The sequence below is a fragment of the Plecotus auritus genome (assembly GCF_963455305.1).
Source record: "Plecotus auritus genome assembly, chromosome: 6".
Classification (NCBI taxonomy): domain Eukaryota; kingdom Metazoa; phylum Chordata; class Mammalia; order Chiroptera; family Vespertilionidae; genus Plecotus; species Plecotus auritus.
Window position 1 is genome coordinate 152,569,238 of NC_137773.1, and position 12,306 is coordinate 152,581,543.

Sequence of the window (12,306 nt, forward strand, 5' to 3'; positions counted from 1 at the left end):
ACTCTAAAAAAATCAATGGAAAAATATCCTCCAGTGAGTATTAATAACAACAACAACAACAAAAAAAATAGTTTTCTATGGGGAAAAAGAAGAATACAAACCAGCCACTCTTACAGAAAGTAAAATGTCCCTATATTCTATTTGGGTTTTTTTTGCTTTCATTGTTGTTTTCTAGAATTAGTTTCTCCAAAAGAACAATCAATGAGCCATAATATAATAACCTTCCCTGTTCTTTAAGCCTATTAAAACCTTGAGATTAGTAGTATTAACTTTGCCCTTGCACTATATAATTATTTCAGGCAAAAAATTTGTGGTTCCTAAATTACTCAAAATAATGAAGGTAAGATGAACTGGTTCTTGGGATATTTTATGTTCTATGAATACCACCTATATTCTTCAGCCACTGTCTCTCATGATTCATTACTGTAACTATCATTAAAAAATTAAATTACCTGCACCTCTAAAATAGTTTCTCTGGCCAAAGTTTATAATACACTCCAATAACAGAGTCTTGCAAAAGTGAAATATATTTAAAATAAGTGGTTTTAAAACAGAATATAAATACAACCAAAAAAGAATACCATCAAATAAGGGATAGCCAATATTTTTAATGCCATAACTAAAATATATGAATTCTTAAGGAAAAATAAAAAATATTCTTTTCTTCATGTTTCATTAGATTGTGCTTTTCAAAATTAGAAAGAGATTAAAGTTTATTAGCTTTTACTTTACTTTAGAAAACACATTAAAAAAGATTAACTCCTAATTCTACTTATGTTAATAATTAAATTATTTTCCTAATCCAACTAATCCTTACATAGTACTAACAGTCCTGGTAATGCTAATGATCTAGAGAGGCACTGTCCAAGCAGGTAACCACTAGCCTCATGCAGCTATTTAAATTTCAATAAGTAAAAATTAAATAAAATGAAATTCAGTTCCTCCCCTAAACTAGCCACACCAAGTATTCAATAGTCATGCTTATAATTAGTGACTACTATGTTGGGTAGCACAGAAGAGAGTATTTCTGTCATCACAGAAATTCTACTGGACAGCACTTATCTATAGAGTCTAAGTGACTGACTTTACTAGGTACTCCTTTCCTCCCCACCAAGCACTTACTTGCAGAATACTTGCAACTTCGCTGACTGGTAATTCACTTGCTTTTTTTGATGTCAATACAGGAATCATTGTCTCATTTTCACCATTAGGAATTTTTTGAAAACGTGCAACCTAGAAAATCAAACCAAAGGAAAAATATTTGCAAATACCAGACATTTCTAATGCAGTCTAGAATAAAAATTCAAATGTTCACAGCAACTTATTTCCCAATTAGAAAAAGAGTATCTAGTACTAAGATGATTTTATAGTAACCATCTGCTGATTTTTCCACAAAGCACATTTTAAAAATTAGTGTCAGCTAGAACATAAAATAATTTTCACATTAAATTTAAAAGATGCTATTTTTACACCAATGTAATGAGTAAAAAGTAAAACAAATGTCCCGTCCAGCAGATCCTAATGAGTCCCTGTAGTTAGAATCCTCTAAACTCATTATGTTTCATACAAGGGACAAGGGACAGCTAAACATTCTCCATTTAATTACTCCTGCTGGTCAGCTCATTTCTTAACTATCCAGAAAGGACACCTAGCTACTTGAAGCACCATGACACCAAGTCAGACTTAAAGTACCACACAAGGGGAAAAACAAAAAGCAAAAGAGACCATACAAGCAGAGGATGGACAAGCTAGTGAAGGGGCTGCAAACAAACAGAGCAAGTCACAGAGATGATGGTAACAGTGACCTACATACCCAGCTTCATAAGTATATATTTGCTCTAATCTAGAATACAGAGTAGTTTTGAAATTCTAACCATACCACTGTGAAAAAAAATTACAATATTTGTGCACAGGTTTTTTTGGCTTTAGCCTTAGGTTTATTTATAATTTACTTTATTTTATTTTATTTTATTTTTGTCAATAGCCTTAGACTACATAGTCAAAATCCTATACAGCAACATTACTTAGGTGAGTTCTCCCCAGGCCCACCCTTCAGCGCAGTTATGTTATTCATCTGAAATACAGTTAGGTTCATTTGTTTCTGCTTGTATTATTCCATTTGGAATTTTTTCCCAACCTCTCCCCTACCTTTGTTCATTTTATTTGAGCATCTGAAATATTAATTTAGTACTAATAGTCAAAACTACTCAAAACAGGTAAAATCATAGAAGTGTCAAATCCTCTCCATCCTTTCCATCTCTCTTTGTGTTACCAATCTCTCTCTATCTTTAGTATCTTTCCTGTTTCCTTTTACACAAATGCCCAGATGTGTGTACATTTTCTTATTTCCTCTTGTTAGAGTAATATGATCTATAAATACTATTTTTCACTTAAATATCCTGGAGATTAATCTACTATTTAAGAAATCAGTTCACATATCTCCTTTATTCTTTTCATTGCTGCATAGTACGCTGTTATGTAGATATACCATGATTTATTCAACTACTCTCCTATGTATGAAATTGCAATGTTGCATATGGAGTTTCATTACTGTTGGAGTTGTAACTTATGGAAAAAATCCGAGAACTGAACCTGTTAGCTCAAAAGGCAAATACATACATATGGTTTTGTTGGATATTGCCAAATTCTCAAAAAAGGGTAGTACCTTGCCAAGACCGGTTTGGCTCAGTGGATAGAGCGTCAGCCTGCGGACTGAAAGGTCCCAGGTTCGATTCCGGTCAAGGGCACGTAACTTGGTTGCGGGCACATCCCCAGTAGGAGGTGTGCAAGAGGCAGCTTATCGATGTTTCTCTCTCATCGATGTTTCTAACTCTCTATCCCTCTTCCTTCCTCTCTGTAGAAAATCAATAAAATACATTTAAAAAAAAAAGGGTGGTACCAGTTTATCATATCAGAAATTTGTTTCCTCATGGCCTGACCAACAGAATGGATTATTATACTTTAACTAGAGGCCCGGTGCATGAAAATTCATGCACTGGACGGGGCGGGGAGAGGGGGTCCCTCGGCCCAGCCTGCCCCCTCTCACAGTCCGGGAGCCCTCAGTGGTGGGAAGCAACCCAGTGATCAGGGGAAGGCAACGCCCCATCACACCTCTGCTGCTGCCACTGCCAGCAGCACAAGCCTCGGCCGGCCCTGGTTACCTGAGCCTCAGGCAGCCCGGGGCAGCTGGGCAGCTGCCATCTGAGGCTTGCCTGCACCTCCGGCTGGCCCTGGGTGGCTGGGCAGCTGCCATCCGAGGCTTGCCTGCACCTCAGGCCAGCCCTGGGTGGCTGGGGGGTTGAGGGGACTGGGAGACTCCGGAGGCAGGTGCACAAAGCCGACAGGCCCACCTGGGGCGGGCCCAGCTTTGCTGTGCGCCTGTCACCCCGGCGGGGCTGAGGGGACTGGGCACCACCATCTTGTGGCTATGGGCATGCCCATTTTTGAGGGCGTGGCAATTAGCATATTCCCTCCTTATTGTCTGTGGGTGCCGCCATCTTTGCAACAGTGTGAGGGTCAATTAGGATATTCCCTCTTTAGATAGGATTTTTGTCAAGCTGATAGCTAAAAAATGGTTTTCCAGTGTATTTAAATTTGCATTTCTCTATGAGTCTGAAATCATTTCATATGTTTAGGGGCCATTTTTATATGTTTTGGGAGTGGGGAATTATCCTTTATGTATTTTGTTCATTATCCTATCAGGTTACTGTAGTTTATTCTCTTAAATTTTTAAGTTTTTTATATATTAGAGATCTTAAGCCTGTTATCTGTGATATGTTACAAATATTTTCTTCTAGTCTATCATGTGTCTTACATATAAGGTGTTTGCCATGCAAAAAATAAATTTATTTTTATGTAATAAAACTTATCAAACCTTTCTCCTATTGCCCCTGTATTTGAGTCATTCCTGAAGAATCAATATTAAGGACATAGTTTAAGAGCTAAAATGCCCAGTTCCAAGAACTATCTGGTATTCAATAGTTAAGGGTGTACTGACTAAATATTATACAAGGTTAATATTAAACTTTAAGAAAAAAACACCAAACTTAAAAATAAGAATTAAAGATGCGCCTCTCCCTCACACAATCCTATATAATAAAGATGTAATATGCAAATGGTCGTTACGCCGTGAAGCGTAACGACCGACCATGTAACAAATGGATCACAGATCAGCAGGAGGGTGGGCCAGTGAGCTACAAGCAGGTGGCAGAGAGCTACAGGAGGGAACAGGGCAGCAAGCTATGGGGGGGAGGGGGCGCGTAGGGAGCTACAGGAGGGCGGCAGCAAGCTACTGGCTACAAGCAGGTGGCGGAGAGCTACAGGAGGGGCAGGGCAGCAAGCTATGAGGGAAGAGGGGACAGGGGGAGCTACAGGAGGGTGGCAGCGAGCTACTGCTGCACGGATTCGTGCGCAGGGCTACTAGTGTAGAAATATTATGGATCAATGACCTAAATATAAGAGCTAAAACCATGAAACTCTTAGAAGAAAACAGAGATAAATCTTCATGACCTTGGAATCTTGGCAATGGATTCTTAACTATGACATCAAAAATACAAGCAACAAAAAGAGGAAATAAACCAGTAAACTAGACTTCATCAAATATAAAAACTTTTATGCATCAAAGAGCAAAATCAAGAAAGTGAAGACAACCTACAGAATAGAACAAATTATTGTAAATCACTTATCAATAATGGTTTTAATATCCAGAGTATATAAAGAACTCCTGAAACTTAACAACGAAATTACAAACAACCCAATTTGTAAATGGTCAAAAACTTGGAGAGAAGTTTCTCCATTTGTATATTTACAAGTGGCTAATAGGCACATGGAAATATGTTCAACAGCATTAGTTATAAGGGAAATGCAAATCAAAACCATGACATACTATTTTGCATGTACTAGGATGGCCAGAATTTTTTTTAATTAAAAATTTTTAAAAAAAAAAGAAAATAACAAGTGTTGGTGAGGATGTAGAGAAATTTAAACTCATATATTGTTGTTGGGAAGGTAAAATAGTGCAGCCATTACGTTCTACTTAATATTTTATCAACAACTCTACCTAAACAATATGCTCATCCAAGATAACATCAACTCAAAGTTGGAGAGGGGCAGCCACCTTGCATCATAATGCAAACGAGTTTTTCAGGCTGAACCAATAAGTAGAGGCAACACAGCACCATCATTGCATTTGTAAAAGCATACAGTACATATTTACTAAAGAAAAATGTAAAACCCCAAACTCAAAAACCAACTACTAAAGTACCAAACCATAACACTCTGACAATCCAGATAAACACATGTGTAAGCTGCCCTCATAATCCATTTAAAGAGCTGTAAAATTATTCCCAATGTAACCCTACTGCTGAAAAAAATATAATCATCTTAAACTGAATCATGAGAAGCTTTTAGACCAAGGAGTAATGACTCCAGAGTACTATACAATCCATCCACACCTTGAGTCTATATGCAGTTTAGACCATCATTAGGGCCTATTGCAAAGTGGTGACATTTCTGGAAATGAGGTCTTAAGAAGAATATTGGTAGAATAAATTAGAAATGTTTGGCCTAGAGAATTATGAAAGGCAGTGAATGGTCATTAATTGAATTTCAATAAAAGTTCCTAGATAAATAAAGGATATGACAGGCATCTTCAAATATTTAAGGACTACTATATGAAACACGACATTCTGCCAAGATTAAGACCAGAACTAGTGTCAACAGGCAAAAGTATAGTCTCCAATTACCAAAACTTACTGGCAGATAACACTAGTGATTTTTATATAGGTAAGAAGTTGATCCCCTCAAATTAGAAAGATTTTAGGAATGTGCAGGGAGATACCATAGGCTCTTTATTATGTATTGCAGCAATTTTCAACCTTTTTCATCTCATGGCACACATAAACTAATTACTACTATTCTGCAGCACGCCAAAAAACATTATATTTTTTCCAATCTGAAAAAAAAAATAGGTATAATTCTGATTCATTCACACCGGTCAGCTATTGTGTTGGCTGTTGTTATTTTTTGACAACCTAAGGAAAAAGAGGTTAGTGCCCCTGATTAAATAGTTAGGTATTGCATGTTTTAAAAACTCTTGCAGCACACCAGTTGAAAATCGCTGGTCTATGGTACTAAGGTTTCTAACAATGAATTAGTAACCTCTGTTAAGGGAAATACTGTAAAGAGGTTACCTTCCACACTGAAACTGGAAGATCCAGAACATGGACACAAAGAACAGTGGCACAATCAGGTTCCAATGTAGACCAGCTCTGAAATATTCCTCATTTGGCAAATTAAAAACTAGCACAATCACAAATCATGTTTATAATCACAATAATAAACCATATTTTTCTCCCATACTTACAACGTCTGGGAATGAAACAGGATTTTCAATGCTATTATATGTTTGTATCCAAGAACAAGAGCTCATTCTAATCCATTTTCAGTAGAGCAATACAAACAACAACCAAAAAAAGGCATTTACCTCTGGAGACCAACAGGGATCATATACAAAATAGTCAACTTGACCCCCCAAATTTTTTTTTACATTCTTATTCCTAAAGAGAATTATAATTTTAAAAATTATATTACTAAGTCATTTTTAATTATTTTTTAAAAAATAAAAACCTGTTCATTGTTTTTAAGTAGCAAGTAACAAGAAAAGGTTTAATGTAATAAGCCCAACTCCTCAGTCCTACTGCCCAGTAGTAACCTCTGTTAACTGTTTTCTGTGTATACTTCCAATCATTTTCTATGCAGGTATGATACAAGCTTTTTTTCTGGTTGCTTTTAAATTACAAAGGTAACCACATAACTAGAATTTGCTTTTTTCACTCAATTCATCTTGGAACTCTCTATTTCACCACACATACTGATCTGCCTCCTTTTTTTAATAGCTCACTGAGCATTTCATTATATAGTAGTACTTCAATTTAGTTAGTCCTCTCAATGACAGGATCAAGTTAGACTTTTTCCATGGTGGGATGGACAGAGATGGGACACTGGAAACCCAGGGGTCTATTTCCACCCAAATAAACCTTGCCACATCACAATTTCTCATGCATGGGTCCTTGGAATGCTTTCCTCATGATCCCATGAAAGAGTCTGATTTCCACCAACAACATTATAAAACTGTTGGGTGTTTGTAAATTTTATTCTCACAGCTATTGCAAATTGCTCTGCAAAGAGATTGTGTCAAATAAACTCCCAACATCTGTCAAGAGCTTCTATTTTCCTTGCAATCTAGCCAAAAGTAAGCACCACTACATTTTAAATATCCTTGCCAGTTTGATAAGTATGAAATGGTTATTTTAATTCACTTCTTTTCATTACTAAGGTTGAGTACCTTTTCATATATCTTTTGCCCATCTGCAACCATGCACAAACCTCTTTGCTTGTGCAAGTACCGATATAGGATACATTCCTATACAGTATTCAGAATATAGAAAGAATCTTACAACTCAACAATAAAAAAGCAAATATCAAAATTACAAAAGGGGAAGAAGATTTGTATAAAAATTTCTCCAAAGCCATGCAATAGCCAATAAGCACATGAAAAGATGCTTGATATCATTAGTAATTAGGAAAATACAAATCAAAACCACAACATGATACTATTTCATACTCCCAAGAGAGCAATTAAAAAACACACACAGAAAATAACAAATGTTAGAGAGGATGTTGAGCAATTAATTGGAACTCTCACAAACATTGCTGGTGGAAATGAAAATGGTGCAACCTCTGTGGGGATTCCTCAATAAGCTAAACATATAACCCAGCACTTCTAATCCCGAGTATACACCTAAAAAACTGAAAAGATACATTCACACAAAAATCCTGTCCATGAATATTAATACCATTATTATCCATGTAGCCAGAACATAGAAACCAAATGTCCATCAAATGATGATGGATAAATAAAATGTGGTATATCAATACAATTGAACATTACTTAACCAGAAAAAAGATATGATATATGCTATAATGTGGCTGAATGTTGAATAGAAGAAAGAAGTCATTCAAACACACAAGGTCACACATGAAATACTCAGAATAGGCAAATCCACTGAGACAAAAAGCAAATTAGTGGTTGCCGGGGTTAGGGAAAAGAAAGAACAGGAAATGATTGCTAATGGATAAGGGGTTTCTTTATGGGGTGATGGAAATGTTCTGTAATTAGATCAATGCACATAACCTTGTGAATATATTAAAAACCACCAATTGTGCACTTAAAATGGCAAATTTTACGGTATGTAAATTATAACTCAAAAAAAAAAAAAGGAAAGAATAAGGATCTGCAAAATAATTTAACTCATGGTTTGCCTCAGCAATAAGAGAATTAGTAGTCAGTCTGTAGTAGACTTTGGGTCTAAAATTATGCAACCATAACAAAGAAGAATTAGTTGGGGGACTGATTCCAAGCACTTACAGATAGAGTAAATCCCCAAGTGAAGAAAATGTAGAAATGAGAGCTGTAACTAAGGAATGAGGTGAGTAAGCACAAGGGAATGCCAGCAAAGAGCTCCTTTCAAATGAACTACCAGCATTTCCAACTGTACCTAACTTTAAGCATACCTAGTCCTTTTAAAAAGATCTTCATTACAGATAAATGACAGAGAAAAAAGGTCATCATTTACTTCAAAAAGATTGTGAGAAATTAAAATCAAACAGGATGTGGGAAGAACTTAAAATACAAACAGCTCATAAATGGACCTAATTTTATTACAAATGAGTAACATATAACCATACAGAAGTAGGTAGGGGGGAAAAATTACCTAAGTAACTTTGGAAAACAGATTATGACTATACTTTAAAGCTAAAAACAAAGATTGTACTCTAGTTTAAAAATATGTATCTCACAAAGGAATATATTAGCAATTCTGAAACTACTTTTGCGTGTGCAGTAGTATTAAACAAATAAATAAATATTTTGTGAATGAGAATCAGGTTTCTCACCTTTGGAGAAGGAAGTAACAAGGAAAGGAAAAAGATAGGGGGGAAAAAATTGAGACTAAGCCCTGTGGTATGGTACTGGAATTGGCAGCATCAGTATGAATTCAGTTTTTAATTTATATATGTAAATGGATAGATAAGAAAATTTAAATATATGTGTATTAGCAAAGGAAGGGAGCAAATGGAATCAGACATTAAGCCTGATGAACTAGGAAGGGGCAGTTTCAAACACTCCAGGGAACAGCCGTATTTCTCAGCCAAAGGCACATTAATCCCCACATGGGGAAATTCCTTTGCTGGGTGCATGTGCAGTAGAAGCTAGGTGACCAAGCAAAACTATGAGGCATGTGCAGTAGGAGCCAAAATGGCAACCACAAAAAGGAGTCTAGCCTGGGAAAATCTGGTAAAAAGATCAGGTAGAATAAGGACACAAAACTCTGGAAGATCCTAGAGAATGATTGGGTAGGGGCAGGCACTAGCATAGCCCTGGGAAGACCCAGGAGAGAGACTGGGTAGTTTGAAAGAAAACTTACTCCTTCCCAAAACCAAGGAAATATAATTAAAGCTTAAAAAGGGCCAGAGACAGTTGTACTCTTTCCCTTTAGCAGCTGCACAGGCCAAAGGGCAGCATCAATCATTGTTCGTGGACCAGAAGGAAACAGAGACTACTAGACTACTGGAGCCTCAGACGCTGGGCTAATGGCACAGCAACTCAGGGTCCTGGCCCTCCTCCTGGGCTTGATGGGGAGAAGTGCAGGCCCATAGGCTGAACTTCCTCCACAGAGAGATGAAGCTGAGCCACCAAGTTGTGAATGAGACCACCGAAGCCCTTCCTTTGTTTTCGCTCCAATAAATCTTGCCACTATACCTCAAATCCTCCTATGCATATATCTCTGAAATGCATTTCCTGCGATACTGTGGAAGAGTCCTATTCCTCCAGCAACATTTTTATTACTATACAAATATTTGCTGGCTCTATCTACTGAGAGGACCTAGAAACAATGACATCCCAATAATACTGAGCATGCCTGATATGCAGATCTTGGTTTCTAGATACCATTCTCCAATAAAATGAACCAGCCTCCTTTGGAGAAAGTGTTGATTCTGTGCCTGGTACAAACAGGAAAAAATATGAGATGCACTTTTAACACCTTGTGGTACCAGAAAGTAAATTAGTATTCACAAAATGATAGGAACATTGCAGAAATGACACAAGAACAAATTTGAAAGTGCTCTCAATAACCAAAGCTGGAACAATTTGTGCAAAAAGTATTAGATTTTAACCCGTACAGTAAAATACATGTAAATAAATTGGACAATCGATGAATGGAGCAAAAAGGGCAGAATTCTAATTAATAAATATAGAAGAAATGTGGGAAACAAAATCATCATTAAGCCACATAAGTAGTTGCTGCCAGCAAGAACCACTAATAGATGCAAAAACTGGCCTGTGATGAGACATAAGATGTTTGCAATTTCAAAGTACCAGCCCACAAGAGGAAGGTATTAATTACAAAGGAATTACTACATTACAAAAGAAAAATTACTTTTATTAGTAATTACAAAGGAAAAAACAGTAACTTTAAAGTGGAGAAACCTGGCAGATACCACCTTAACCAGTGATTACAGTTAACATAACCAGTCATAAGACATACTAATCATGAGTAAATAATTATCAGGCAAATCCAATTGAGGACCATTCTAAAAAAATAACTGACCAGTACTCTTCAAGTTTCAAGATCCGGAAAGATTAAAAAAAAAAAAATACTGGGGAACATATTACTAAATGCAAGGTGGAGTACCGAACTGGATCCTGGACCAGAAAAAGGGTAGTTTATAAATGTGAATTTCTTGGTTCTGAGCATTATAGGATGGTTACATAAAATGTTAACATTAGGGGAAACTGGGAAGAGGGCATATGGGAACTCTGTATACTACTTTTGCACCTTGGTGTAAATTTAAAATTGTTTCAATTAAAAAGTTTAAAAGATTTTAGAAAAAACTCTGAAAGTAAAGCAAATCTATCTTCTATAATTCAAAGGAAGTAAAACAATGAAAAAATAGTTAAACACTTTACTAACTGTTAAACAATTACACCTGGGAAGAATTTGGCATTTTTCTTTCTCAAATTAAAAGGTGGGCATAATATTCCATTTACTGATAGATCAACTTGTGTAAGTTAATCCAAGTCCTGACAGAAATTTGATACAAGATGGAGGGAGGGGAAACAATATGATCTACATATTTTTAGAATCTGTCCATTTGTTGTTACCATACATTAAACATGCAACTACTATTTTTAAAGCCTTCAGCTAGCAATTATTTTACCAGCAATATCAGAGTAAAAAAAAATGTTTTTAAGACTTTGTTAATTATATTATTTTCCTTGAAATTATAGGTTAGCCAGTAATTCAACTGTAGAAACGAATGGTAGCTTTCTTTATTCCTTCTCCTAGTTCTTCCATATGCCAATTGCATTCACTTCATACAGCAGTTAATTGGTGGGCTTAATTTTATGGGCTATGTCACACCAAACCCTTATGAAATCAAAGGCATGACTGTGCCATCCTTCGCACTCCGAACTTTAACTGACCTAAATAGTTCCAGGTACAACAAGGAGCCACATAAGCCCTTAAAAGTAATTTGTGGTCAGATACTATTTAATAACATCAGAAGCCAATTTTGAATCCTAAAGATTTAAGTTGAATGAGAAGTTCTTTGCTGTCACAAAATGTACTTTATTATCACTTCTACATTATTTCCCATTTTAAGTGGTTTTCCTCAAAAGTTAATTTTTCTAACCAACTATTTTAATACTGTGTTTAAATAATCTTAGTTTAATATGAAAAACAGAAAGAATGTTACTTCTAAATTCCACCCACTATTAATAAAAGAAACATTAGTAATCATTCACTACACTCAGGCACCTTTACCTATTAATTAATTGCATGTTGTAGGTGGGTTAAAGTATAGGGAGACCGAACTATTCTTTCTTTCCTAAAAGGAAAGTGATAGCTCCTTAAAAATAAGAATGCCACACGACTATGTACATGAAAGTAGACATTAAACACAGTGAGGCTATGACTACAATGTATTTCCAAGGGAATGGTCCTTTGTCTTAGAATTGAAAATACTTATGTCCTGTCCGTAACACGAGTGAAAGAGCTGGTGGTAATGTCCACACTTTACAAAAGCTAATAAAAAAAAAAATAAGTACTAGACATGCAAAAGGAAGTCACTTCATGAAGACCCTAATAAATAAATCTGATGAAGAGTGCTGACTTCAGAGGGAAATCTACTTGAAATTTTGTAATTGAATAAAAAGGAAAAGGGCATTACATACACAGGAGGTCT

General features: G+C 36.0%; 1 protein-coding gene across 5 annotated transcripts in view; it reads right to left on the minus strand.

Moving 5' to 3' along the window:
* Positions 1–12,306, minus strand: part of ATP2C1 (ATPase secretory pathway Ca2+ transporting 1) — a 136,406-nt gene that overhangs the window by 87,356 nt on the left and 36,744 nt on the right. For all 5 annotated transcript variants that reach the window (XM_080674601.1, XM_080674604.1, XM_080674603.1 and 2 more), the window contains one exon: positions 1,123–1,233. In XM_080674601.1, the coding sequence (XP_080530727.1) occupies positions 1,123–1,233 (111 nt within the window). The remainder of the gene's footprint in view (positions 1–1,122; positions 1,234–12,306) is intronic.